At 44.9% G+C, this 27,887-nt stretch overlaps 1 protein-coding gene across 2 annotated transcripts in view; it reads right to left on the reverse strand.

Moving 5' to 3' along the window:
* The window catches only part of LOC115076385 (ephrin type-A receptor 6-like), a 148,653-nt gene that overhangs the window by 44,571 nt on the left and 76,195 nt on the right, over positions 1 to 27,887 (reverse strand). Inside the window, exon 1 of one of the 2 annotated variants that reach the window (XM_029577738.1) lies at positions 4,756 to 4,853. The exons of the other annotated variant lie outside the window; for it this stretch is intronic. Coding sequence (XP_029433598.1) covers positions 4,756 to 4,770 — 15 coding nt within the window. The 5' untranslated portion in view covers positions 4,771 to 4,853. Of the gene's footprint in view, positions 1 to 4,755; positions 4,854 to 27,887 lie in introns of those variants that run through there. 2 annotated transcript variants of the gene reach the window in all.

A 27,887-nucleotide genomic window follows, 5' to 3' on the forward strand; every position in this document is an offset into this window, starting at 1 on the left:
CATAGACAGGCGCCTATCATGGGCGCTCAATACCTGAACAAGGCAGACAAAATGGCGACCTCCACGGCGTGCCACATGCAGGCAACGCCGCCGATCCTCATTCCTCGGAGACCCAAAAAGCAAGAGATGTACGCCTTACCTGATCCTCGGCGCTTCCCGGTTGGAACCCGGGCGGTCTCCGGCTGCGGGGGGAGAGGGGAAGTACCTTCACCGCCGCGCTTTGAGGAAATGCACCCGCTACCTCTAGGCCCACTCCGGGACCGAGGTGCCTCTTCCGCCACGCCCGAGCCCTTCTCTCCCAGGGGCTAGTCCCTGCCGCGATTCGGCCACCGGACCGAGGCCTAGACCTCCAGGGGATCTCGGAAATCACCCCGGGAAACTCAACTGGGGGAGGGACCCCAAGGGTATCACCGCAGGAGTGCGGGGCTCGATGTTCCTGTAGAAATTTAGTAAGAAGAATATAGAAAGTAGAAAGTAGATTGGAAACACGCTCAGCAAGCGTGCAGGCTCTCCAAACTGCTTTGGAGACGGAAATTACTGAGTTGCTACGCTTCCTGTGGGGGTATATATACCTGTGCTGACGTCAGATCCGTCTCCAACTGCTAGCATGAGCATACTATACCCATTCGTTCTGAGTCCATCTGGCTACACGCTAGGAAATAAGCTATTTGTGCCAGATTTAGAGGGCCTGGGGTAACTGGGGTGCTTGGACGATCTAGCTGTTAACTGGGTGACATTTGGATCAACTGGTGAAACTGGCAATGGTGTGGATACGTGCTCATTATAAAATACCCTGACTTATGTGGTAAAATCAGGATTTGCACGTATAGGCGCTCGCCCACTTAAAATTGGGAGCACCCATGCACATGGCCAGGCTATTTTATAATGTGTGCATTAAGTCTAACATGGCTGCATATCTGGGTGTATGCAGACGCACATGCACCAAAGTATGCCTGCATGCCTGGTGTAAGTTATCGTCTCTGTGCGTATATTTTTTAAATAGGTAGGAAAAGTACATGCATTTAATACATTGATATACACTTTTTCAATGCACTGCATGTATTCACACATAAGCCTACATATGAGGATATGTTGCAGGGCAGAGACACAGGTATTTTATATACCTCATATATATATCATAAGCTTGGGTTATAAACTACTAGCATAGATCAATTCACTGCTATATACATGCGTATATGTTGCCCTGTGTATTTGCTTGAAAGTTATTCTCAAATTACAAAATAAAAATCATGAGATAAATGTAATTATTCAAGTCCTCAATAAACAAGGTAATCTGAAATTTAAATAAGTGATCATCATAAAATTCTACCGTATAGATTTCAGAAAGCAATTAAATGCATACCACATCATCCAAACACTCTATGTATTCATAATGTTGAAGAAATAATAACTACTATTACTATTAGGCAGTGAGATGTGGTGGTAAGAGCACAGGGCTGGGCAATACAATTTACTGCTTCACCCATTGCCTTAGGTTTATTTCTTTCAGAAAGTAGGGATGTGCATTCGTTTCATTATAGGAAATGGATGAAACGAATGCACATCCCTATCAGAATGCACATCCCTATCAGAAAGTGTGCTCCTTCCACACATGTAAGTCTCCTCTGACCCTATCCACCAGCCACTGACCTGTTGGGCTCAAGCAGTGATCCTCAGGATCTTACAGTATCAGTCAACTCACTCAGTCCTTGTGATGTGCTGTCAGGCAATTTAATTGTGCCACTTTTCAGAATAAGCAAGATCTATAATTCACAGATACAGTAACTAGATTTCACTACCTGCTGAGAGCTCAATAATACAGCGTATCTCGGAGTAATGCTTTAATAGGTCATCTTTTCTTAGCAAATGTCTTCCATTCATCTTTCTTTTGTAATGAACATTTGTTTGTTTGTTCAGCAAATCTGAGTGAAGTGGTGTTAATAAGTTCACCTTGGGAGTTTTGTCTGATTCTATAGCAGAACATGTTTCATGGAGCATCCTTCCCACTTTTTACTTTGAGATGAGCAACAAACTTAGCCCTAGATTCATCAAAATGCTATAGATATAGGAGAGAGAGAGGCCAATATGTTACTATTTATACAACTGTAAGAGGAGGCACTATTAACTTGTGGTGAGGTTGATGCTACGTAGAGAGTACATTGTACAAATCAACTCTTCTTTTACTTTTCATCACTCCAAAAGACAGAAAATCCTCACTGATATCAACTTTGCTGTTCATACATCTGACTATGTATGTAAAACTACCCCCCCAAAACCTACCCTGCCCTACGACCTGCCCCCCAAAACCTACCCCTACCCACGACCTACTGGTCCTTTCTCTTCCTATGGGAACAGAAAATATTTTAATTCTTTTTCCAGTTACTCTTTCAAAATATCCCACTCCTTCCTTGTACAGGGAGGAGTTTGTCTGAATTTGGAATCTCCTTTAGAAGTCTGGCTTTTTGCTTGGATTGGTAAAAAAAAAAACAGTTTAATTGTCCCGCTTAATGTCTAACCCCGAGTTAATAGTGCCTCCTATTACAATGGTATAAATAATAAATTTACATATTGGCCTCTCTCTCTCCCCATCCCTTTAGGAGCTGCTCATTACCCTTAACTTCACCCAAACTCCTCCCACTTGCATAGCAAATATGACATTTGCATACTAACACACATTATGCTATTTATTGTGCGTGTTAGGGCCTTACTGCTTAAGAACAGCAAAAAGCAGGCTGTTCTTAAGCAGAACTGAAAGGATTCAGCTCCTGTTATTACAGAGGAAGCAGGACTCATAGAAAATAAAACAAATCACCACAAAGAGAGTGCTGAGAAAGTTGCAGTTGTACCTTTTGAATCTCCAGGTCTGCAGGGAAGGGAAAAAGGAAGTGACATCTGCTCAGATCTCCAGTAATGTAAATCACTCTGAGAAAACCAGAACAAATGTATTGAAACCAGTGCCAGCCTAGATGTGAGCAAGTACTGAGCAATCCCTTCATATAATTTTTATTTCAAAATGAAGCTTTAAAAAAGTTTTAGAAGATAAAGTTGGATGGTGTTTCACAGGAAGCAGTTGGAGCCAATACAAATCTATGGGAGGTCAAGGAGCTGCACCATTCAGCTGGCACCACAAGGTTCCCCGTGTCAATAGTTCCCCTGTGAAAGGCTAATTTGCATGGATGCTGATGTTAGCTGCAAGAAAGCCTCATGCTTAGTTTTTTTTGTAAAAAGGCTGTGGAAGAATCAAGGAGCTGTGAGTTGACTGTGTTTCATAAACGTTTAGTACTGTGTTTAACAAAAGCTCTAACTGGATGATATTAATTGTCAGACTTCTGCCTTCTTAAGGAGGTTACAAAAGGAGTCCTGTAAGAAGTGTTTAAGGATATATTAGCACTATGTGAAGAACTATTTAATGTTTTGTGACCTCATCCAGGGCAGTAATCCTCCTTGTGGAAAAAAAGCCATGTGCAGAAAGAGACTGGTCTTGTGCAGAGCAAGAGCTTACAGCTGGAGCTCTGCCTTAGAATCAGGGGGAAAGGAGAACACTGTTTTAGAAGAAATAGTGGGAACAGAGAGAGAAAATATATCATTGTTAAAGCCTGAGCAAGTCAAAGAGTGGAGGAGACTGTAAAAATAAGAAAATCCATTGTCAAGGTAAGGAAGACGTACAGACAAAGTTAAAAATAATTAAATGAACAGAACATGGAATTTACCTGTTCTATTCAGGAGTGATTTACAATTTAAAATTTGACTGGGAAAACTGTAAAGTCAAGATTGCAAGCAGAAGGGGAGAGTTAAGTGCATAAGTGTGGCACAGCACTGAAGCCAGTTGTTTCCCAGTGTGAAACATTTCTGCCAGAGGGGACACAGGGGAAAAAGCTGGACTAGACCAGTGAGAAGTGACTTTACCCCATTTTGTCTTCTATATACTGAGATGTAATTACACTGAAGAAAAATCAATGTTTTGAGCCAGTGTTACTGTTTGGTGAACATTCAAAAGACATTAAGCGGGACAATTAAACTGGTTTTTTTCAACCAATCCAGGCATAAAGCCAGATGTCTTTAGATTCCAAATTTAGACAAACTCCTCCCTGTAGAAGGAAGGAGTGGCGTAAGGAAATAACAAAGTAGTGGATGCCACAAGAAGTCTTTTCTCAATTTTTATTGGTGGAGACGTAAAAAATCATATGCAAGGAGTGGGACATTTTGAAAGAATGACTGGAAAAAGAATTAAAATATTTTCTGTTCCCATAGGAAGAGAAAGGACCAGTAGTTAAGGATAACTGCTTATCTTTTATTTTATTAGTTAAAATTTCAGTACATGGTAGGTTCCTGTTGCACACATAATAGGGCCACATTGTTAGATTGCCAGAAGCTTTTGATTTTCTTAAAGTTAGGCCAATAGCTTATTCCTGCAGTTCCTGGAAGGTGACCAAAGAGAAGAGGACCAGAGCCCCAAAACCAGGAGTGCTTCGCTCTCAATCAGTGCCACAAGCACCTATTTGGAGGATCAGAGACAATACACCCTGCAACCTTCAGCTAAGTGTGCACTCTTACAACATCTTAAGTCTGGCCTGACCCTAGTGACATTCGCTCAAAAACAAAAGAAATACATAACAGAAGAAAATTATACTTACATTAAAAAAAGTTCAAAGATACTACAAGCTAGAGAGCAGTCCAAAGCATCAAGTTCAGAGAATGCATTGGTGCTAAATAAAATGCAGTATAAAGAATAATATTGTGACTTGCCTGAATTACCTGTTTTGAATGCATCTTGCTTCTTTTGAGAGAAACTTAGGAAATGCTAATTACCTTAGTGACTTAGTTGGTAAAGATTGTTCTGATAACTGTTCAACTGCAAAAGATTTAAAGTGAATTGCATTTACTGTTGGTACACAATAGCTGTTGGACCTGGTTTTAAAATCATTGCCAGTTGGTTACATTTTTTTTATTATTTGCTTTTCATAATTGTTACCACAATAAAATATTTGTTAATTTTAAATGATTCTTTCCTACATAATATCTTTCTTACTCCCTGCTTCCCCTCCCAACCTCTGGGAGCTCCATTGGCTGGGTGGGATTTCCCATTTCTTCTAAATTACCAGGTCGGGAAGAGGGCAACATGTGGAACCCCTTTAGTTACCTCATCACCACTTGGAAACTTGAACCACCATAGCGGAAGAGTCACAATTTCCACCAGTTGCAGATAGGGGGCGCTATACTTCTACCTCAGTCAGAAACAGGGGCGGGATCCTGCAGCAGGAACCTTCATGTGTGACTGCTTGGGGATTTTCTCACCATTTTACATTCCCTCCCAAGTCACTCAGCCCAGTCATTGCAGTAACAATCTTCAGCTGAGAGCCATGCACCAGAACGCCTTCCCTTAAGCCTGGCCTCTAGGTGTCACTGTTGTGTGATGGCCAAGACTCCCTCCCCACAGAGGTTTAAATGCTGCTTCTAACAGGTTCTGTCTTACAAACTGAAGCCGATCCTCCGCACTGTGACAGAACATGGCATTTGAACCAGCACTGCTAAGCCGCTTGTCCCAGCAAAACAATTTGGAAGTAGTCTGCTGCTCCCTTTGCTTCCATTTTGTTACTATTTCATAAGAGCAGCCCAGAACATGAAAAGATGAAAATATAGGCCAAACAATTTTCACATGTTCTTTCTGTCAGAAATATTTACCTGAAACATTTGTTTAGAAGAGAGCCCCAGAAAAGCCATTGCATCTTATTCCTGCTCTTGTATTCAATATGTGTGGAGTTGCTAGGACACCTCATTTCAGAAGGAGAAGGGCAAGCTTTATCTAAATGAATTCAAAACCACTTCGCTGCCTTTCATTTGCAATATCTGTTCTTTTGTCAGCACGCGCACATTTGGCTGCTGCTCACTGTGGCTCGGCAGAAACTAAAAGAGCAGCTGTTCTGATGCAAAACACTGGCAATTTCCAACATTCATGCCAGATATCCAGCATTGGAAGGCTAATTCCTAGAGCCATGGCAACGGGTGCGTCCCGTGTCCACTTGCACCCCTTTCTGCTTCTCATCTTGCACAGCTGATATGGAGACATGTTCACCAACGGCCATCAGAAAGGGTGTGCCAAGCTTTCTGCTGTCAAGGACAGCTCATCGAAAGATGAGAAAGAAAAGGAAATGTCTAAAAGAGTGTTCTCATTCCAGAGACTGGGACAGTAAAATTAGCTTGCAGTGGAAAGGAGATTCTTAAAATAAAAGTAATAAACTGGGGGGAGATGCTAAAACATTTGGTAGCCTAGTAAAGTTGCGATGCATGCCTGGGAGACTCAATGTTCCTTCTTCAGTTCTGGAACTCGCAGGGCTCAGCTTGGCATGACCAGGCTTCCCAGGCTCTCTGCCATATAGTGCTGGATGTCTGCCAGCCAGCACACCTCTGGTTCTGCGTTCATTCCCGCCTCCTGTTCCCCGAGTGCTCCAGCAGGAAACGGTCCAGATTCATCAGTTTATTTCAGTCCTTCACTTTGTTGTGCTTCTGGCTGCTTCAAGTTTTGCCATCGGATATGCATTTAAGATACAATTCACTTTTGTTTTTGTTGGGGTTTTTTTTTTAGCTCAAACCTATAATCTTCTTTTGGTGACAGAGCCCAAGAAAGCTGTGTATGTAATGACCTACAAATGGAACTACTCTGATGAGCTTCTAATTCAATTAGAAAGAGGGCCGGGATCCAGTCCACTGTGTGCCTTTATTTGCAACTACTTAGAGGTGAATTTTAAAAGCTGACGCACGCATCACTCGGGGGGGATGTGCGAAGAGGTTGGGCTTGTGAACGCCCAGATATGCTCGTAAATGCTGCAGTGCACACATCTCAAAAAGGGACGTGGTCTGGGCAGGGCAGGGGTGTTTTGGGGCCTGAACCAAAGATGTGCACGTAAATACTTACACACCTTGGCGTGTGCTGAGGCCCTCTGCTGCACAACTTTACTTCTGCTATGGATGCCGTGTAAGTTAAAATGTAAAGAAAACTGGGCAGATATGTGAGGTTTCAAGGGTCTGGACTAACTGGGGGGGGCGTGAAGGCTGGAGGATCTCTCTCTCTTAGCTGGTCGAATTGAGGATGAACTGCTAAAGCTGGGAATGGTGTTGTAGCATGCCCCTTTGTAAATCCTCTGATTTACGCAGTAGAAGTGGCATTTGCACACAGGCCCTCTTAAAATTTGGCACACATGTGCGCATGGCCAGGCTATTTTATAACATGCGCACATATGGTATAAAATGGCCACATCCCTGGGCATGGGCTGACTATTGTGCACACTTTGAATACATATACAGCGCAGCTCACTGCTTCAATGGCAGGAGGAAATAAAGAAAAGAGGATTTATATTCAGACAAAAACCAACAAGGACTGAATTGCACAGGCTGAGAAAACAAATAAGCGTGGGAGTAGCTTGCTTACTGCGGCGGTTACTACCCTAACCATTTAGGCTTGATACTTCACACTGATGCAGCTCCAGCACCGCTCTCTACATCAATGGCGGGGGTGGAAAAAAATTAGAACCAAAAAGTTACCAATAAGGGCCCTGACCTCAGAGGTCAGAGTAACAGATAATTATGAGAAAAATAAGTACGAAAGCTTGCTGGGCAGACTGGATGGGCCATTTGGTCTTCTTCTGCCATCATTTCTATGTAAATGTGCGCCCATGCACTGGTTTGAAAATTTTCATCTTAGGGAATTTCCCCCTATTTTATTCCCCTCCCAAATTTTCCTTAAGCCTTGTCACTGAGCCTTCAACCGGGAGCTACACACCAGAATTTTACCCTCCAAGTCTGGCCACAGGTTGTCAATGTTGTGGGACATCTAGGGACCAGACTTAGGGGAAGGAGAAGACAATGCAAGGGAAAGAGTGCAGAGGGGTACTGGGTGCTGGAGGGAGGGAAAGGAAGGAGTAATGGTTTCAGCCCCTACTTTTTCACCCATCAATCACCACTGGTCCAGAGTGTTTCTCAAAAATAGCTATTACTGAATATAAAAGGTATTTGGGAGGAAAAGTGGGACATTCTCTATTTTTGTTGCGCTCAGCGGCCTGTGGTCCTGTCCCATGGATCATCGTTCTTACCTCCAGCCCCGACCCGATGCCAGGAGTCCTTCTCGTCCAGGCAGACCCCCAGGACGACAATATTGCCGACTGCTGTGCCTGACCAGGCTTGATACCACGCTGGAGGAAGAAGCCACCAGCTTCAGCAAGGCTGCCCCTAAGTGTGCGCATGCCTGACCTGCACTGATTTAAAGGGACACGGCAGGAAATCAGCTGTGGCACCTCTCGACAACATCAGGACCAGCAGCACATAAAGGCTTTCCACAGCAATGCTTCCTTGCGTTTGCAATAGGTCAACTCCGTTTGGAGTAGTGCTTGCCTGCGTTTCTGGTTCCTGATCCTCACTTCCTGGTTCTGGTCTCTGCTGTGTGTATTCCTGTGCTCCTGTGTCCTGGTCCTGTCCTGGTCCCTGGCAGTCTGATTTGTCTTCAGTCTTCCTGTCTTCATGGTCAGTCCCCTCTTTCCCTGTCTCCAGTATCTTGTCCTGCTCCTGTGGCTCCTCATCCGCCTTTCTTCGTCTCCTTCAGATTGGACTCCTCGCTTTTGACTTTGGTTTAGACCTCTATGCTGCTTGACCTCTGCCTGCCTCTTACCATTGTCTGCTTCCATAAGAACATAAGAAAATGCCATACTGGGTCAGACCAAGGGTCCATCAAGCCCAGCATCCTGTTTCCAACAGTGGCCAATCCAGGCCATAAGAACCTGGCAATTACCCCAAAACTAAGTCTATTCCATGTTACCATTGCTAATGGCAGTGGCTATTCTCTAAGTGAACTTAATAGCAGGTAATGGACTTCTCCTCCAAGAACTTATCCAATCCTTTTTTAAACACAGCTATACTAACTGCACTAACCACATCCTCTGGCAACAAATTCCAGAGTTTAATTGTGCATTGAGTAAAAAAGAACTTTCTCCGATTAGTTTTAAATGTGCCCCATGCTAACTTCATGGAGTGCCCCCTAGTCTTTCAACTATCCGAAAGAGTAAATAACCGATTCACATCTACCCGTTCTAGACCTCTCATGATTTTAAACACCTCTATCATATCCCCCCTCATTCGTCTCTTCTCCAAGCTGAAAAGTCCTAACCTCTTTAGTCTTTCCTCATAGGGGAGTTGTTCCATTCCCCTTATCATTTTGGTAGCCCTTCTCTGTACCTTCTCCATCGCAATTATATCTTTTTTGAGATGCGGCGACCAGAATTGTACACAGTATTCAAGGTGCGGTCTCACCACGGAGCGATACAGAGGCACTATGACATTTTCCGTTTTATTCACCATTCCCTTTCTAATAATTCTCAACATTCTGTTTGCTTTTTTGACTGCTTCTAATTATCTCTGCCTGCCCCGACTATTGCCTGGACTACAACACTGCTCGAATGCTGCTGCCTCTGACCACAGCCTGAACCTGACCCTGGCGCTTGCTACCTGCCCTGACCACTGTATGTCCGACTTTGCTTCCTTCTTTGTGCTGGCCTACAATGACTTCATTTCAATGGATCTCCATCTCCGCAGAGGCCTGTACCTAAGACCAACCGGCCCCCAGTACGCGAGAGCTCAACCTAAGGGGAACATGGGCTGTATTCACAAACCTCCAGTTGGGTTTCTGCTTCAGCCGGCTCCGCCTGCCAATGGTGGGGGCTTACAGGGTTCTTTCCTGTGAGTTGCGCCAACTCCCCCTCAGCCTAAGGGTCCACAATTTTTTTTGTTAACTAAAATATTCAGGAGACTACTCTACATGAAGAAAGAGGAAAAAGGGATTGTACAGCTTACTACATTCCAACTGAATATCTTTACTGTATTAAAGCACAAGATTCAAGCTAAAAGAAGGCCTGAAATGGACAGATGTACCACTGAAGTGTGGTGCTTGTTTCCTGGATCACTGCAAAAATTAAAGCTATTCATATCTGCATCTAAAATATTATGCTAGAATAGGCTAGAAGGGTATCCTATAGTTTCTGGGGACCTTGGGTCTTAATCAATGAATAGATTTTACCATCACCACAGAATGAAACAAGTTCTCTTTGAATAAGACTGAATCTTTGCTGGTGTTCCTTTGGTCATTCTCATTGTCAGTGTTCATTGTAACGGCTGGGCATCATTTACCTCACTCTCTGGCTGGGTTTTTGTTCTTTAGTGAAACGTGGAGGGGGATATAGTTAGGAACAGGTTTCCTTTGTAGCCCTGGCTCTGTTACGTCCCTTTGCTTAGGTTGTTAAAGCACATCAGAAGCTCCGTAGAACAGTACTGCATGTCTTCTCAATAGGGAAGAGTCGGGCTATATCTAACATCTGTATAATTAAATGGCTTCTTCATTGCTTCAAAAACAACCTATGTTTGGCCCCCAAAAAAAGCAACTTCAGAGTTCATCCTGATAGTAAACCATTCTTGCACCTTTCACAGAACTAGATCGTAATGGAAATTGTGTCTGAATGATGACCCAGCAATCTCTATAATCTCAAGCATTGGCAGGCATGCTAAATTCACATGCTAGTTTCGATTCCCTCGGACAAGTATATGCTCCATGTTTGCCAGGATGCAGCATTTAAAAGAAATACTCCATTATTCTTTTGGAGAAATGGTGAAGGCCCAGCATTTTAATGCAAAATACACCCTAAACAAAAAACCTTTCAACAGTGCTTTCCTCAGCCTTTCCCTTTACAATAAATATTAATTTCATTTAATAAGTAAGGAGGATAGAGATAAAGGAACACTGACACTTTACCCTATCGCTTCATTTTTAAGACGGTAAAAAATTATATTTCAAAGATTAAGAGGATTAAAATAAGATGGGGATTACTGCCAGCATTAGTGATGGTATTAGGATAGGTAAAGTGAGGTTGTACATTACAAAAATATTTTAATATCCCACTCTTTAGGGACTCTGCCAAGAGCCATTAATCCTGCACTGAATTTCAAAATGCATTACATGAAGGGACGCGTGAAGAAAGATTTGTGGGCACCGTGGTTTCTTCTCTCAAGGAAAACAAAATAGCGTTGTTGGTCCAGCACAGAAAGGGTGTGTTCCTGTGCTATTGGAGCGTTCACTGCTACATACCTCTTGTAGTGTTATGGAAATGATAAGAAGTAGGAGGAGTAGAGCAACTTTCTGCATCCGTCACTGGATATGGCAGTATTTCACAGGAAATAATAGATTATACGTCAGTTTCTCTTGAAATTATTTCTAATAGTAAGATAGTCGGTACAGAGTTCATTTATTGACCCTCATAACATCCTGCGGTCTCTTCGGGCATCTCTGCTCTTTGTCAAGCCGCAATTGGGATCATCTTTAATCATAGGTCATAGATTCACTTGTGTGTAAGACACTTTTTGTTCATTTTTTGTTTTGCCGATTTTTCTTATTTTTCATTTAAATAAAATATTCCTTGAGGGGTAGATTTTAAAAAAATGCGCGTTTGCGTACTTTTGTTGGTGCACCAGTCGCAAACAAAAGTATGCTGGATTTTAGTAGATACGCGTGTAGCCTCTAAAATCCAGGATCGGCGCGCGCAAGGCTGCCGATTTTGGGCAGCCGGCGCGCGCCGAGCCGCGCAGCCTGCCTCCATTCCCTCCGAGCTGCTCCGAAATCAGAGCGGCCTCGGAGGGAACTCTCTTTCGCCCTTCTCCCACCCCCCGGCCCTATCTAAACCCCCCCCTACCTTTGTCCACGGATTTACGCCTCCCGGAGGGAGAAGTAAATCCACGCGCGCCAGAGCACCGCTGGCGAGACGCGACCCGGGGGCGGTTCCGGAGGGCGCGGCCACGCCCCCGGACCGCCCCGGGCCGAAACCACGCCCCCGGGCCCGCCCCCGAAACGCCGCATCCCGCCCCCAAAACGCTGCATCGATCGGCCCTGCCCCGACACGCCCCCGACAAAAAACCCCGGGACTTACACGAGTCCCGGGGCTCTGCGTGCGCCGGCAGGCCTATGGAAAATAGGTGCGCCGGCGCACAAGGCCCTGCTCACGTAAATCCGGGCGGATTCACGCGAGCAGGGCTTTTAAAATCTGCCCCTGAGTGAATTAGCTCAAGAATACTTCCCTTTTGGGGTTGAACAGAGAACAGTCCATGGAGGGCGCTACCCTTCCAACCCTTCGAACTGCACTCTGATCTCATTGGAAGGGTAACGCCCTCCATGGACTGTGCTCTGTTCATCCCCGAAAGGGAAGTATTCTTGAGCTAATTCATTCAAGGAATATTTTATTTAAATGAAAAATAAGAAAAATCGGCAAAACAAAAAATGAACAAAAAGTGTCTTACACACAAGTGAATCTATGACCTATGATTAAAGATGATCCCAACTGCGGCTTGACAAAGAGCAGAGATGCCCGAAGAGACCGTGGGATGTTAAGAGGGTCAATAAATCACTTGTATGAATATTGTATAGTTTGAACTCGGTACCGACTATCTTACTATTAGAAATAATTTCAAGAGAAACTGACATATAATCTATTATTTGTTGTGATTTTCGTTGGTTCAGAAATAAGTTTGGAGTCTTCCTTATAGTATTTCACAGGATACATATTGCATAAATACAGCCTCTCTTTCTGTACCTCTGGCAGCACAGATACATTACAGCCTGAGATCCAGTGGTGAAGTTTATATCTGGCTCTACTGATTGGTGTTGTACAATATGTTCTTTAATATAAATGGATATAGTTGACTCTGCTCTTATTTTGGGGCAGGCTTAACAAAATGCAAAGCTTTCCGGTAGCTGAGATGATCAGGAATAGTACAAACATTTTTATGAAAAACTGTATGTTCTTAATTGACCTCAGAACCCTCTAAGTCACTTACAGCTCCACTCTAAAGCTAACGCATAACTTTTTGTTCTTAATCATTTCAAATAAGATTAAGCCTGCTTAATGAGTCTAAGTGTGCATTTGTATAGAGCCAAGAAGATACAGAAGCCCATTTTCTACATCCCATATTTAAAATGCACAAAATTAAGGCTTTCTCCATATCTCTTCGTGCAAAAAGAAATGAGAATCTTATATGTGGAACAGGGCTGAGCTTTTTAGAGTCTATTACAGATACGTTGTATTGGTCTGCTGATATTGCACTAAGGGGATAATTTTGAAAAGGATTTACAACTGTACATGTAACTACTATTGTAGCAGTTTTGTAAAGCTGTGTAAAGTGCACGGGTAAACCTATTGATAATTCAATGGCATATATTGTAGAAATTTTCAAAAGCCCATTTACATGGGTAAAGTGCATTTACACATGTAAAACCTTGTTTTAAGCTTGTACATGCTTTTGAAAATCAGGACCATATATTTGTTCACTATAGATATTTCCATAGGCACTAAATGTGAATAAGTCTTTTAAGTAAGGGCCACAGTAAAAAGCATTACGATTTTTCATTTCCTGCTTTTCCTTTCATTTCAACTGAGATTAGTGAAAGAGGGCAGAATGGGAGCGAAGTGAAGTAGTTCTCTGGCAGGTTATCCTTTTCATGGTGAGAATACAATACTTCTGGGTCTGTGGGAGGACTGCGCTTATGAAAATACAGAGCAAATGCTGCACTTAGCCACTTCTGTGACTCATGGCTGGGCTGCTTCCCATGGAGGGCCAGTTGCTTTCTCGCATTTCCCACGTACACAGAGAACCCCTCTGCACTGCAGTGAATTACTCGTGAAGTCAACCACAGAAAGCCTTCTCTAGAAATGCTTTGCCTGTGACCTACATTTCCATAAATACTGATTTTCATGATTGTAACTGGTAGAAAAAAATAAAAATGGCAGGAGAAAGAAATGACTATCAGAAATATTATAAAATGGCATCACGGATCTCTCCCAGGAAAACAGTTTTCCACTGGCAAAAAGAAGAGGAGGAGGAAACATTTGATGAAGCTGGACCTGCCTTTATAAGAATAGATAAGATTGCGTTTCATTTTCTCATAGTGCTATGAGAGCCAGATTACTGGGATACTCCCCTTTAAAGCAAGAAACACAGGGGAACTCTTCTCAAACATACAGTGTGATTCATGTAAATATGTAATTATAGAAAGTAATGCCTTGCCTTCATTTCCACTCGTAGTCTCTTCTCTCACAGCCTGGGTACTGCCACAGTCGTGACACCTCTCCCCCCCCCCCCCCCCCCCCCCCCCCCCCCTCCACATATCTCCCAGGATCTGAGTGCATCACCTTTGCGGCATGCACAGGCCTGTTGGTCCCTGAATCATACGTCTACTAGTATTCAGCAATCTGGAAAGACATTCAGATGCTTTCTAAGCTAATGAAATCGTGCATCTGCAGAAAGTTCTTTTTCCTGAAACTGATGACTATTTGCAAAAAAATGTATCAAGGTACAAGAGATACCAAATTTTGAATTCACTTGGACCTCTTTATAAAGCAAATTGATTTATAAAAGATTATTTTTGTTTTATTGGGCTCTGCTTTCAAAGTATTTGTTATTTGTCACCTTTTAAAATGTCGGACTCTGTACAATTAGATCTCAGAAAGTAAATATTTGGGACAGAAAACTTATTTGAGGTAAATATTTGGTGGGAGTACTTTGCGGAATAATTATATGTTTTTAGCATGTCAGTGTACATTTTTTAATGAATACATTTGGTTTTCCAGGTCAACATAGAAGATCTATTCCATTGTAATTTGGGCAGACTAGAGAGGCCTAAAGCTCCTTATCTGTCATCCTATTCCATACGCTTCAATCAGGCAATGTTTTAAAAACTGAAATATTTATTTTTTCTTAATATGAATAACAACTGCTTTGAGTAGTTTTAGTGGAACTGAAACCAAACTTCAGCTGAAGTCTGAACAGCTTTTTCTTACCTGCAGGAAGGAAAGATGCAGAACCTTTACAAACCCAAAAATTTAGTGGGTCTCTTTTCTCTAACGAAAAATCAAAGTGGGTGAAGAGTAAGAGAATCAGCTCTGGTCCACAGCTGGCTCTGCAGCTCAGTACACTCACTCCCGATGTGGAGATCTAATATTAGTGAAGCTGTTACACAGAAAACAGTTTCCCACCAATTGCTTGCTCATCTAGTTTATTTCTTCTTTGGCCGGGCTTGCTCTCACCCCTCCACCATAGCTCCCTCTTCTATACCATTTTACACTGGGTGTTATGGCCACCAGCCGCGGCAGTCTGCGACCGGCACCTGCCACTTACCGGTGCGGGCTTGCCGCTTCGGGGGCACTGGTTGCAACAGGCAGCTGTCCCTGGCGTTGCTCCTCTCGGCCGTTCAGGCCACCGCCAGGCTAGGCCATGTCCTGGCCTGCCTTCTCTTCCTGATAATGGCTCCTCCCTCGCTGGGCCTCCCTAGAATCACGGTCCCTCCCTCGGGCCCCTCCTGGCTTGGTTCCATTAAAGGCAAGGTCTGCCCCTCAGACCTTGCCTTGGTTTCTTGGCTTCTGATCCATGTTTCCTGTTCCTCCTCGGAGGATCACTCCTGGATTCCACGCATTCCTTGACTCTTCTGGCTGTTGACCCTTCACCTAGAACTTGACTTCATAGATTGCCGCCTGTCCCGATCTTCCGCCTGGAACTGACTCTGAGTATCGCCGCTGCCCTTCCCTTTCGCCTGGAACTAGACTTTGAAGATTGCCGCCTGTATCAACCTTCCGCCTGGAACTCGACTCCGAGGACTGCCACCTGTCCCGACCTTCCGCCTGGAACCGACTCCGAGTATCTCCGCCTGCCCTGACCTTCCGCCTGGAACTCGGACTTCAAAGATTGCCGCCTGTCCCGACCTTCCGCCTGGATCTTGACTCTGCTTTCTGCTGCCTGGTCTGACCCAACTCCTGGGAGTCCACCCTCAGTTCCTGACCCTTGTCAGGTCCTCTGCTGTTGGGTCCAGGTCCGCTGTGGCCCTCGCTCTTCACTTCAGACTGTCACCTGCTTCTGGTCCCAGATCGGGGAATTCCTTCGAGCTCTTCATCCGCATTCAGAGACCCCCATGTAAGTCCAGCTGGTACCGGCACCCAAGAGCTCAACCCAAGGGGAATGTGGCTGGTAGTGGCGAAGCTCCTGCAGAGTCTCTGCTTCATCCCAGCCTCGCCTTCTGACGGTGGGGACCTGTGGGGGTCCCTCCACAGGTGGCGCCAACTCCACCTCATCAAGGGATCCACCTTTCAGAATCGTAACGGTAAACCAAGGCCATGGATCCGGCAGAGATGTCAGCTCTGCAAGCCATTCCAGGCTTGGCCGAGAAGATTCTGGAGCAACAGCGAGTATTAGAGTCCTTGGTGTCGCCCATGGAGCGGCTCAATGCCCATTTGGATTCGGCGGTCTCAGCTCGCACAATCCCTCCACCAGCACCGAATCCTCCCATGATGCAGGAACCCACTTGCAAGGCAATCCTGCTGCCAGCCCCTCCACGCTATGCTGGCGAACCCCGCCTGTGCTGGGGGTTCCTTTCACCTTCAATCCTCCCTATTTCCAGACAGCATGACTAAAACCACGTACATCCTATCCTTGCTGGAAGGTAAGGCCCTGGCCTGGGCCTCCCCGCTATGGGAGCGTTCTGATCTGGTACTGCAAGATCTACCTCGCTTTTTAGAGCTATTCTGGATGATGTTTGAGGACCCAGGAAAACAGGTAGCCGACGGTTCCGACCTTCTGCATATCCGCCTAGGAGGACGTTCTCTTGCTGACAACACGATAAGAGTTCAGAACCCTAGCTTCAGAACTCCATTGGGAGGAGAGCTGTTTTCAGACCATATTCCTCGATGGACTGTCTGCCAAGATCAAGGATGAGCTGGTGGCCTGGGTGCTCCCACTCTTGCTTGACTCCCTCATCAAGCTGGCAACCAGGATTGACCGCCACCAGCAGGAAAGGGCTCGTGAATTTCAGGGCTCGAGAAGACACACAGCAGTTTCTATTCCTCCACAGTCATCTTCCCTCACCTCCCAGCTTTCTCCAGCCACCGAGGGGATAGTCGAAGAACTGATGCAGTTAGGACGAGGACCTCTCTCCCCGGAGGAATGGCAAAGGCGCTGTAAGGTGGGTTTCTGTCTCTACTGTGGAGGATCCGGCCACCTCATTGCTTTCTGCCCAATTCGTCTGGGAAACTCCAAGGCATAGAATACACTGGGGGAGTGACCCTAGGCATAGCCTCACCTGTTCCCCCACTTACCTTGCCTGTGACCCTCTTCCTGGGAGGTCACAAATTCCCCCACACTGGCCCTGGTGGATTCTGGGGCCAGAGGAAACTTTATCCTGCGGGACATAGAACAACTGCTTATCCCTATCCGTCCGTGCCCGAGACCCTTAACTCTCTCTTCCATCCGTGGAGACCCCCTTCCGGGGAGAATAACGCACCGCACGGTTCCCCTGGCGCATTGCAATGCGTATTGCACCGGGCCATACGGAACACAATACCCTATATGTCATCCCGAAAACCATCCACCCTGTTGTACTTGGCATACCTTGGTTGCAATGTCATAACCCGCAGTTTGATTGGACATCTTTACAACTAATCTGCTGGGGTTCCTCATGCCATGAAACCTGCCTTAAGAGGTTACCCCTCTCCTCCAGTTGTCACTGCACATCGCTCTTGGAGGTCCTGCCAATGCAATACAACCAGTTCACTGATGTGTTCTCCAAGAAGGCCGCAGACACCTTGCCCCCACATTGAGACTTCAATTGTGCTATTAATCTGGTTCCCGGAGCCACCACGCCTCACGGGAGGGTCTACCCACTGTCCATTCTGGAGACTCGTGCCATGTCCTAATATATTCAGGATAACCTTCAGAAGAGGTTTATCTGACGGTCGACGTCCCCATCCGGGGCCGGCTTCTTCTTCGTCGGCAAGAAAAACGGGACCCTGTACACTTGCATCGACTTTCATGGTCTAACCGCTATTACCATCAAGGACTGGTACCCATTGCTGTTGATAGCCGCGCTCTTTGACCGTCTGCAAGGAGTGAGGGTCTTCTCAAAATTGGATCTTCAAGGGGCCTACAACCTGATCTGGATACGAGAGGGTGATGAATGGAAAATGGCCTTTAATACCTGGGACGGCCATTATGAGTACCTCATCATGCCGTTCGGACTTACCAACGCTCCTGCCGTCTTCCAACACCTTATAAATGAAATATTCCGAGACCTGCTCTATGAATGCGTAGTGGTTTACTTAGATGACATCTTGATATTTTCCCATGATCTACAGACCCATCAACAGCATGTCGTCCAAGTTCTGCAATGTCTGAGAGAGAATCAACTTTATGCCAAATTTGAGAAGTGTATTTTTGAAAAAGAGTCCCTACCCTTCGTGGGGTACATTGTCTCGAATCGGAGCTTCCAGATGGACCCTACCAAGCTGAGATGTATCCAAGAGTGGCCCCAACCTAGTGGATTATGAGCTCTCCGGGGCTTCCTCGGTTTCGCTAACTACTATCGTAGTTTTATTTGGAACTTCTCTAAACTGACCACTCCTCTCATGGCCCTAACTCACAAGTGGGGCAAATATCAAGGCCTTCCGGGCTCTCAGTGGTCCTTCCTGCAGAAGCCTTGCCTCCGGCACCCAGACCCCAGACGCCCGTTTATGGTGGAGGTGGACACCTCCGCTGAGGGAGTAGGAGCCAGAACGACACCTTGGGAACCTCTCATTCCTGCTCCTACTTCTCGAAGACATTCACTCTGGCAGAGCGTAATTATTCCATTGGCGACAAGGAGCTCCTAGCCATTAAGCTCGCGTTCGAAGAGTGGCGACAATGGCTGGAGGGGGCATAACACCATATTTTGGTCTACACAGACCATAAGAACTTGGTTTATCTCCAACAAGCCCAGCGTCTGAACCTGCGCCAAGCCTGCTGGGTGCTCTTCTTCACACATTTTAACTTTGAACTCCGCTACCGACCAGTTAGTAAAAACATTAAGGCATACGCCTTGTTCCATTCTTTCTCTGCTGAGGGCACGGAAGAGCCTATCCAACACATCATCATACCAGTCCTCTCCGCCATGCTAACAGTCCCGCCTGGTAAAACTGTGGTCCCGAAGAGGCTTCGTAGTAAAGTCCTAGCCTGGGCACACGACACTCAGCTAGCCGGACATCCAGGATGAGCTCGGACACAAACCCTTCTCCAGCAGTATTACTGGTGGCCCAAGATGCGCAAGGATATTCGGGCATATGTCGACTCATGCCCAGTCTGTGCTCAGCACAAGATCTCAGCAGGAAAAACTTGGGGGCTATTACAACCTTTTCTGATCCCCACGAAGCCATGGATACACATCTCCACGGACTTCATCGTGGACTTCCCACCCTCTGCGGGCAACACGGTGATATAGGTAGTAGTGGACCGATTTTTCAAAAATGGCCCACTTTACACCTCTACCCACCCTCCCTTCTGCTCTCCATCTGGCCCAACTGTTTATGCTTCATATCTTCCGCCTCCACGGAATACATCACATCCGATCACAGTCCTCAATTCACGGCCAGATACTGGCTCAACCTCTGCAAAAAGTTCCACGTTTCCCTGGATTTTACCCCCAAGCCAAGGGCCAGGCGGAACGAACTAATCGTATTTTAAAACAATTTCTACGATTGTATGTGAACACCCACCAGGACGACTGGGCAGCACTTCTTCCCTGGGCCGAGTTCTCCCACAACTCGCATCCCTGTACCTTCACTGGGACCTCACCCTTTCAAATTGCTTTTGGATGACAACCCAAGCCGCTCTTGCCTCTGACACTGCCCGTCCCCTCTCCGGCAGCCCAATCAAAAGCTAAACAAATAAAGAGACTCTGGGTTTACACTCAGCAGATGCTTCTAAAGGCATGGCAAAAAACGTTTCTGATCAGCATTGAAGACCGGATCCCCAATTCCGTCCTGGAGAAAAGGTGTGGCTTAGTACCAGGCATATCCATCTAAGGGTCCCATCGATGTGACTGGCCCCCCGGTACATTGGTCCCGTCCCGGTGATTCGGCAACTAGGTCCCGTGACCTATCAACTTCATCTGCCAGCCACACTAAAGATCCATAATTCTCTTGAAACCTCTAGTCCTCACCTGGCCTACTCGGAAGGCCCCTGAAGTTCCACAGCCCAGGGTGGAGGAGGAAACCATATACCAAGTCCATGAGATCCTCGATGTCCAGAGGCAAGGCTGCCAGTGGGAGTACCTCCTAGCCTAGAAGGGATTCGGGCCTGAAGAGAACTCTTGGGAACCTGCTACTAACATCCTAGACAAGGACCTTATCAAGAGATTCCACACTAATCACCCAGGAAAACCCAAGCCTTCTAGGGGGAGGCCTAAAGAAGGGGGTACTGTTATGGCTGCTGACTGCGGTGGTCCGCGAATGGTGCCTGCCACTTAATGGCGCGGGCTTGTCGCTCCGGGGGCACTGGCTGCGATGGGTAGCTGTTCCCGGCGTCGCTCCGCTCAGCCATTCTGGCCGCCGCCGGGCTAGACCGCATTCTGGCCTGCCTTCTCTTCCTGATGATAGCTCCTCCCTTGCCGGGCCTCCCTAGAGCCGCACGCAAGGTCTCTCTTTCTCATTTAAAGGGACCATGACAGGAAATTGTCGCGGCCCCTCCTGGCTTGGTTCTATTTAAGGCAAGGTCTGCCCCTCAGACCTTGCCTTGGTTTCTTGGCTCCTGGTCCGTGCTTCCTGTTCCTCCTTGGAGGATCACTCCTGGATTCCACGCATTCCTTGACTCTTCTGGCTGTTGATCCTTCGTCTGGAACTCGACTTCAAAGATTGCCACCTGTCCCGACCTTTCGCCTGGATCTCAACTCTGCTTTCTGCCACATGGTCCAACCCAATGCCGGGGAGTCTGCCCTCGGGTCCTGACCCTTGTTGGGTCCTCCGCTGTCGGGTCCAGGTCCGCTGCGGCCCTCGCTCTTCACTTCAGACTGTCGCCCGCTTCTGGTCCCAGACTGGGGAATTCCTTCGAGCTCTTCATCCGCATTCAGAGACCACATAAGTCCAGCCAGCACCGGCACCCAAGGGCTCAACCCAAGGGGAACATGGCTGGTACTGGGTCTCTGCTTCATCCCAGCCTCGCCTTCCGATGGTGGGGATCTGTGGGGGGTCCCTCCACAGGTGGCGCCAACTCCACCTCGGACAAGGGATCCACCTTTCAGAATCGTAACACTGGGATTCAGGTCAATATTCTACTACAGTAGAGATTCAAAAACCATTCAACTTAATAAAGTCAATAAAACACAAAAAACAAAGGACTATTTTTTTCCATTTGCTAATTCAGGGGAGGACTGGAGGTTGTAGAGTAAGAGTATCACAAAAAAACCATCGCCAACTAATACAGAACAGATTAGTCTCTGATTGCTTAGAGCTGTTTTCACATCATTTCATCCTGAAATCCCACAGAAGGAAGAGTAATGATGACAGAACAGAGATACCGAGGCCACAGGAAAAGCAAGATCAGATTTTGCAGTATAATAAAGTCATACAAAAATGGATTTCTGAACTGACACCAGAAAACTGTTTACTAGCATCTGACCTGTAGGGACAGAGGCAGTTTACCTCAGGCTTTCAGTTTGATGAAAGCAAAATTAGTCTATAAGTAACTAATTCATATGTGGTCCTTGCAGAAGGTAAAAGAAATGACCTCATTAAGTAGCACTGTCCCATTAAAGAGATGCACTACAATCAGAGGACAGTTTCAGTTTCAATTCCACCTCCTTTGGAAGGCTTTGCATGAAGCTCTTGAGCAGGCATGGGGGATGAAACGGAGATGACAGCCTCCCAGCGTGATGTCCTCGTTAGAGGTCATGCTGCTGGAAAATCAGCAAGAAAAATGGTTTGGCTTAAGAGATATACCACAGCGCACACAGAATTAGCTGAGTGGGACTGCTGTCCCTTGTTAAATGCATGTATCTAACTACCTTTATACAAGCCCCATGTCATATTGCTGGTTATTTACAGCAGATAATTAACATCTAGTGCAGTGAAACTACAGACAAAATATTTGAACTGTAAGTATGCTCTTCTTAAAGACCTGCAAGAGAGCACAGCCTCACCAGGAACATGCTTTATGGGAAGGTCACTGTGTTTATGGCTGGAACCATGTCAAGAATATCAAAGTATCGTTAATAAGAGGCAGACAGCATGTGATTCTGGACTCAGCGTGCTCACATTCAAACTGCTGAACTAAAATTCCTATTAGATGAATTTAGTTTTGACACATATGACCAATGAAAGGATAAAATAGGACACAAATAAATAAGGAAGTTGTGAACCTGTTAGTGGTGACTACAACTAATTAACTTCTATCACATGAGAAAATTCACTCAATCAGGCTAATGCAATACTGTCACGTTAAAAAGGTGCATTCAAACTGGACATACTTTTTTTTTTTTTTTTTTTTTTTAACACACACACACACAATTACCTCTCCTGGGCACTCCATGCAAATAGGCAAGTGAGCCACTGTGCTATAATGGATGTGCTAAGGAAAAATTGTGCCCCTAGCACATCCATGGCATTGGGTGCCCAGGAGAAATGGATGTGCGTCGTTTTCCTAACCTGACTGTCGCAAGACCTTTTTTTTTTCACATTTCTGCTTTCTGTGCTTCCTCCAACTTAATATTGCCACAATATTAAGTTGGAGGAAGCACAGAAAAGCAGTATTTTCTGCTTCACTGTAAACTTTTGAGGCTCCTCGAGACTTAACACCAGCTCTGGGGCTGGCATTAATTTTTGAGGGTAAAAATGTGTGCGTCAGGTGCGCATTTATTTTTTACATAAGGGAATACTAGCTAATAGCTTCATCAACATGGCATTTACATGTGATAAATGCTATTAGCTACGTGCTGGTTTAGATGCACGTTTTGGATGCGCTAATTCCCTTATTGCACCAGGGGTTATGGATGTGTGTCCAAAACACACGTCCAATCGTGGTTTAACCTGTGCACTAGCCTGAGCGCACAGTATTGCAGCGGCCTGAATATGTGATAGAAGCAGGACTAACACACAGAGAAGTTGCATGTTTGCAGTACGGCTATTTAGTATCCTGCATAAATATTAATCTATTTATGCTTCTGTCTCTCCCCACCTAACAAAGGCTTATAGTGGAAAAAATGCTGACCCTTGGGAAAAACACGGTAACAGATGGAGACTGATATTTCCAGAAAGGGGACAATATTTTCCATCACAAAGCAAATATGTTAATCGAGGGGTGATCAACCTTTCATGCACCAAGAGCCATGGAATCAGATTGCACAGTAGCAAAGAGTCTCACGGTTTTATTTTTAATTTTTTTTTTTTGGGGGGTGGGGGATTGGGCGGCGAGGACCCCTTATCCCTACCAGTCTCTCTTCCCCCCCAATCCTGTTCCCACCAGTCTCTCCCAGCATTCATCCCTTCCTCAGCTGATTAGCGTTCACCACATCTCATATCTCACCCAAGCATTCACCCCTTTTCCACCACCACAAATCACTTTGGTGTGACTGGAGCTGAAAGTGATGCCCCCTTTTCTCCCTCCCTCCCCCCATTGCTGTTAGCTGAGCACAGTGATCTGCCTGGGGCAGTTTTCACTCCAGCCTCATGCCTCTAGACGAGCCCTCTAATGCAGGGGGGGGGGGAGGGGAGCATGTCACAGGATGACTGTCCTATCTCTCCCCCTCTCCTCCACCCTCCAGTGCTGCTGGTTGCAGACAGAGGGGGAATAGCAGAGCCTCTGCCCCCTGCTGCAGCCCTCCCTCCCTCCTATTTCCACTGCAGTAAGCAGCACTGGAAGGACAGGAGGGAAGGGATTGGAGCAGGGGGCAGACGAGCTTGTCTCTGCTTTGTTTTGCTGTGTGCACTTCCAGTTCCAGCTCTTTCTTCTGCAGTGGTGCTCAGACACCATGAAGACATGAGGGCAAGAGCTGCACGTGGCTCCCAAGCCACACATGTGTTGGTCAATATTTGTTTTAAGAAGCTTCCAAACAAAACATATATTTTTTTTATATTGCCAGGTAACCATTGACTACAAGGTAGTCTGTTACCTTCTCAGAGGGCCACAGATTATCCTATAATTTAAAATCTGAATACAGGGTCATTCCACTGGCTCAGTGGCAGGACCCGGGTCAATTCTTGAATCAGATCTTCTGCTCTCTGGGCTGGCTGGGAATGCTGCAGAGGCAGCACTCACAACCTCTTCATGGGGGTGGGGAGGAGTTTCTGTCATTGCGTAATGACACCTAGTGGCCAGACTTAGGATCCATATTTACCAGAAGCTGTGATTTGTTGCCCCTGGCTGAAGACTGCAACTGTGATGGTTGAACTGTTGGAAGGAGAAATATGAGAAAGGTGATAAACACCTGGCAGTTGTAAGTAAAGGCTTGTGGCACCATTCCCCAAAAGCAACCGAATCCGATTGAGCTGGCAACCTCAAAGAGCAGGAGGAAACCCAAACAAACCCTTCCCCTCTTGTTTCTAATCCAAGGTTCCCTAATTCATAGACATGAAATGCTGCTCTAAGAGGATGGGATGAGGACATCCAATCCTCCCGCATCAGTGCTTTGCAAGGTTGCCTCAAATGGCCATCATCCATGGCCATTAACCTCTAAACAGTTGTGTTTGGTCAGAGAAGCACTACAGCTTGATTCACTCTTCTATGTCCTTGGAAAAACTATATTCACAACTATTCAATAATTTTAGGATAGGTCATGCAGTGAGACATGTTTTAAGTGAACACTGCATTGTGGGACTGAGAAATAGCCTTAGAATATGGCTCGTGCAGTACAATATGTGCAAAAATTTGGAAAAACAACATTGAATTCATCACACATTACAACCCAAACACTGAAGCAAGCACAGTACAAAATCCCTTTGCTAGAGATCTTGAAGACCTGTTTTCAAAACAATTGTTTTTCCAATGATAAAATCTATAAAAACAGGACCTGCCAGTCAGCAAGGAAGCCAAGGATCTAAGTTCCTGCCGAGTTTCTCCCTTATACTATAACCATAACCCCTTATACTATAATCTTCCTTCTGCTGCAAACTGCTTTAGCTTGCTTATGGCTAATTGTCTTCCTTCAGAAGATTAATCAGGCTAAGTTAATCAACACTTCTAGGACTGTAAAAGCCTTTTCACTTTTCGCTGACTGTGAGCACTCATTAAACCTTTTTTTTTTTTTATCATCCATTTAAGTTGATCTTTTCTGCTTCCTGGGGCTACTGCGGTACAGGTGAGTAAACGGATGGAATAATTTGAGCAGCATGTGAATAAATCAAAATTACATGAAATATTTGGTACAAGGAAAAAGCTTAGTACTATAGTCACGAGAGATAAAAGTGATTTTAAAAATGGAACAGAGTAGCAGATACAGTGTATAAATAAACTGAGTTATCCGCCAAGCGAAGTGCTTCTGTGATTCATTGTGACTTCCTTGTGAAACATAAGGAGCAATATGTTGAGTTCCAGATGAAACAGAAAATACTGGGATCAGTTTGAGCTCCATGTCCTTGTTCCTTTTTTTTTTTTTTTTTGCTGAATTACTGAAAGACAAGCAATATAGGGGATGTCAAGATCACCAAAACTTCAACTGATTCCCCACTAATACCAACTAATGGAAGGCTGCTGTTTCTGCTGGGAAGCTCACTATTCGAGCAGTTTCTGCTTTAGACTTGATGATCAGTCAGGGGATTACAGAATTCTTGACTCACTTAAGCTTATTCTAAAGAAATACCTTTACACCTGGTCTAACAATAGTTGCCCAGGCTGGAACATGCACTATTTTTCAGTTCAACCCTTTAAGGCTTCTAGACACAAACCTGGACTTAAGTCACAGCATAGGACCTGCTAGACCAGGAGAATGCTGGTAACCCGGAGAACCTGGTGTGCAAAGTGGTTGTTGCAAAGTAATAGTGATTCTTCCATTTGGGACAGTCTATCTGAGGAGAAAAGTAGAGATTGAAGATTGCCGAGAATAAGAGGTGTGAACGTCCTTAAATAATCTAATATTTCTGAATTGTATTTAAATACTATATGATGAAAACACCAGTAATCACCAAAGTGACCCTACCACCATTATCAAAAGCTTACCAATCACTCTCTGTTACAAGGAGGAAAAACTGAGATTGCTTCAAATTTAAATTTAACTAAGGAATTTGAAACATCTATTGATTCTGAACCAGAAAAAGGTACACTATTTATACATTTTCTTTAGGAACCTAACAAACTGCATCTTGAAAACTGTTTTTTCAATGTCAGTCCTCTTGGAAAAGATTATTCTGTACCAAGACATTTCTCATTCGTATCATTATAGGCAAAGAAAATGTTTGTATTTTAGGTAGAAAGTGGTGGAATTGCTTGGTCTTTCTCTCTCAGTATCCCTGTAAGTGTAAAATTAGATATAAAGACATGAATTGTGCTTTCCCTGATCCTGATCAGCTACTGATATTTCTTAAATGAAAGACAAGTAAGGTGAAAACAGATTTGTCCATAAATTTAAGCACCGCTAACCTCAGTGCTATTTAATGGATCCGGTTGACTTTCTGCTTTATGGTAAAGCCATTTTGAATATGCTCTGTACCTCCTAATATTTACTAAGTACTTTTTTTTTCTATGTATTTTGGGGTTTGACCTTGTCTCTCCTTACAATGAAATAGGAGGGTAGTTGGTGATGATTTATTGCTGTCATTGTAAAATAATTCATTTTTTTCTATAGCATCCTCTTTTCCCTAATGACTAGAAGTAATTGTAATGTCAAAATGTTTCAAAATAACTTCAAGATAGTTTAATCTCCTCCTCCTTCTCCTCTACACACAGCTCCAGAAATGATCACTGCTTTTAACAGCTAAACACAAAATAAATGTGTCAATTTTTCTCATGCCTTGTATCCAATTTAAATTATAGAACAAGATTCTGGATGAGTATTATTTGCACTTACTGTTGTGCCAAGAAGTTCATTATTGCTCTGATTAACCTCATTACTACAATGTAGAAATAAATCTATATATTTATTTCAACAAATTTCTATACCACCTCCACAATCCAAACTGACGTGTACAACAATAAAATACAATCAAAATCAATAAAACACAATAAAAAAACTTTCAAAACACAAATCCAGACTGCAATCTCTAACAACCCAGCAAGTCACCAATTTAATTACCCTGCTATACTTTAGGATGGAAAAAGAAATGCTTAACCCTTTTACAAAACGTAAGAACATATGGCTTCTGATAAATTTCTATAAGCAGATTGCTCCAAAGAAGCAGCCCCCACCACACTGAGAATGCCATGGCTCTGTAAGGGGACACTCATGTGTTTCAGTGGGGGCGTTCTCAGGCTTCTCTTGTGGGAGTACAGCATGCCAGTCTGGTCACAATGGAGTTCCTTATTATGCAATATCCTAAAAACAAGCATCAAGAGCTTACATTTACCCCTCAGCCACTGGCAGCCAATGTAGCTGCTAGAGAAGGACAGCATGATGCGTTCTTACACTGCTGAATGCCACTCTGGCTGTTACATTTTGCAATATATGTAATCCGTGGGAGAGTGTAGATGGTAAACCTACTTGACATGTCTAGTAACTGGCAACACTTCTTCCTCTGAGCAACCTGCAATATTGTTTTTTGTCTCGATGTGCAATTCTGATTTCTGAGTCAGTGATGCTCTTTTTATGAATGCTGTGGCTGCTTTAGTTCCCAATGCCAGGATACAAGAACTGCCTCTTTCAGTGCTCATTATAGATATGATGCCATCTAAATAGTAAGGGATAGAAACAGAAGAGGGTTTATGGTCATGGGATGTGAGAACAAAATACTGTGCACGGGGGGCCCGAAGTAGGGTGGGAAGAAGTTGAAACCGAAGGAAAAAGTTGTCACAGAAAGATCTTCTAGAGTGAGTTACCATGAAGACCTAAGTCACACCCCAAACCTTCATTCTGTTGTCTCACTGCCAGC

This window comes from Rhinatrema bivittatum, chromosome 15 (genome assembly GCF_901001135.1).
Source record: "Rhinatrema bivittatum chromosome 15, aRhiBiv1.1, whole genome shotgun sequence".
In the NCBI taxonomy this organism is placed as follows: Eukaryota; Metazoa; Chordata; class Amphibia; order Gymnophiona; family Rhinatrematidae; genus Rhinatrema; species Rhinatrema bivittatum.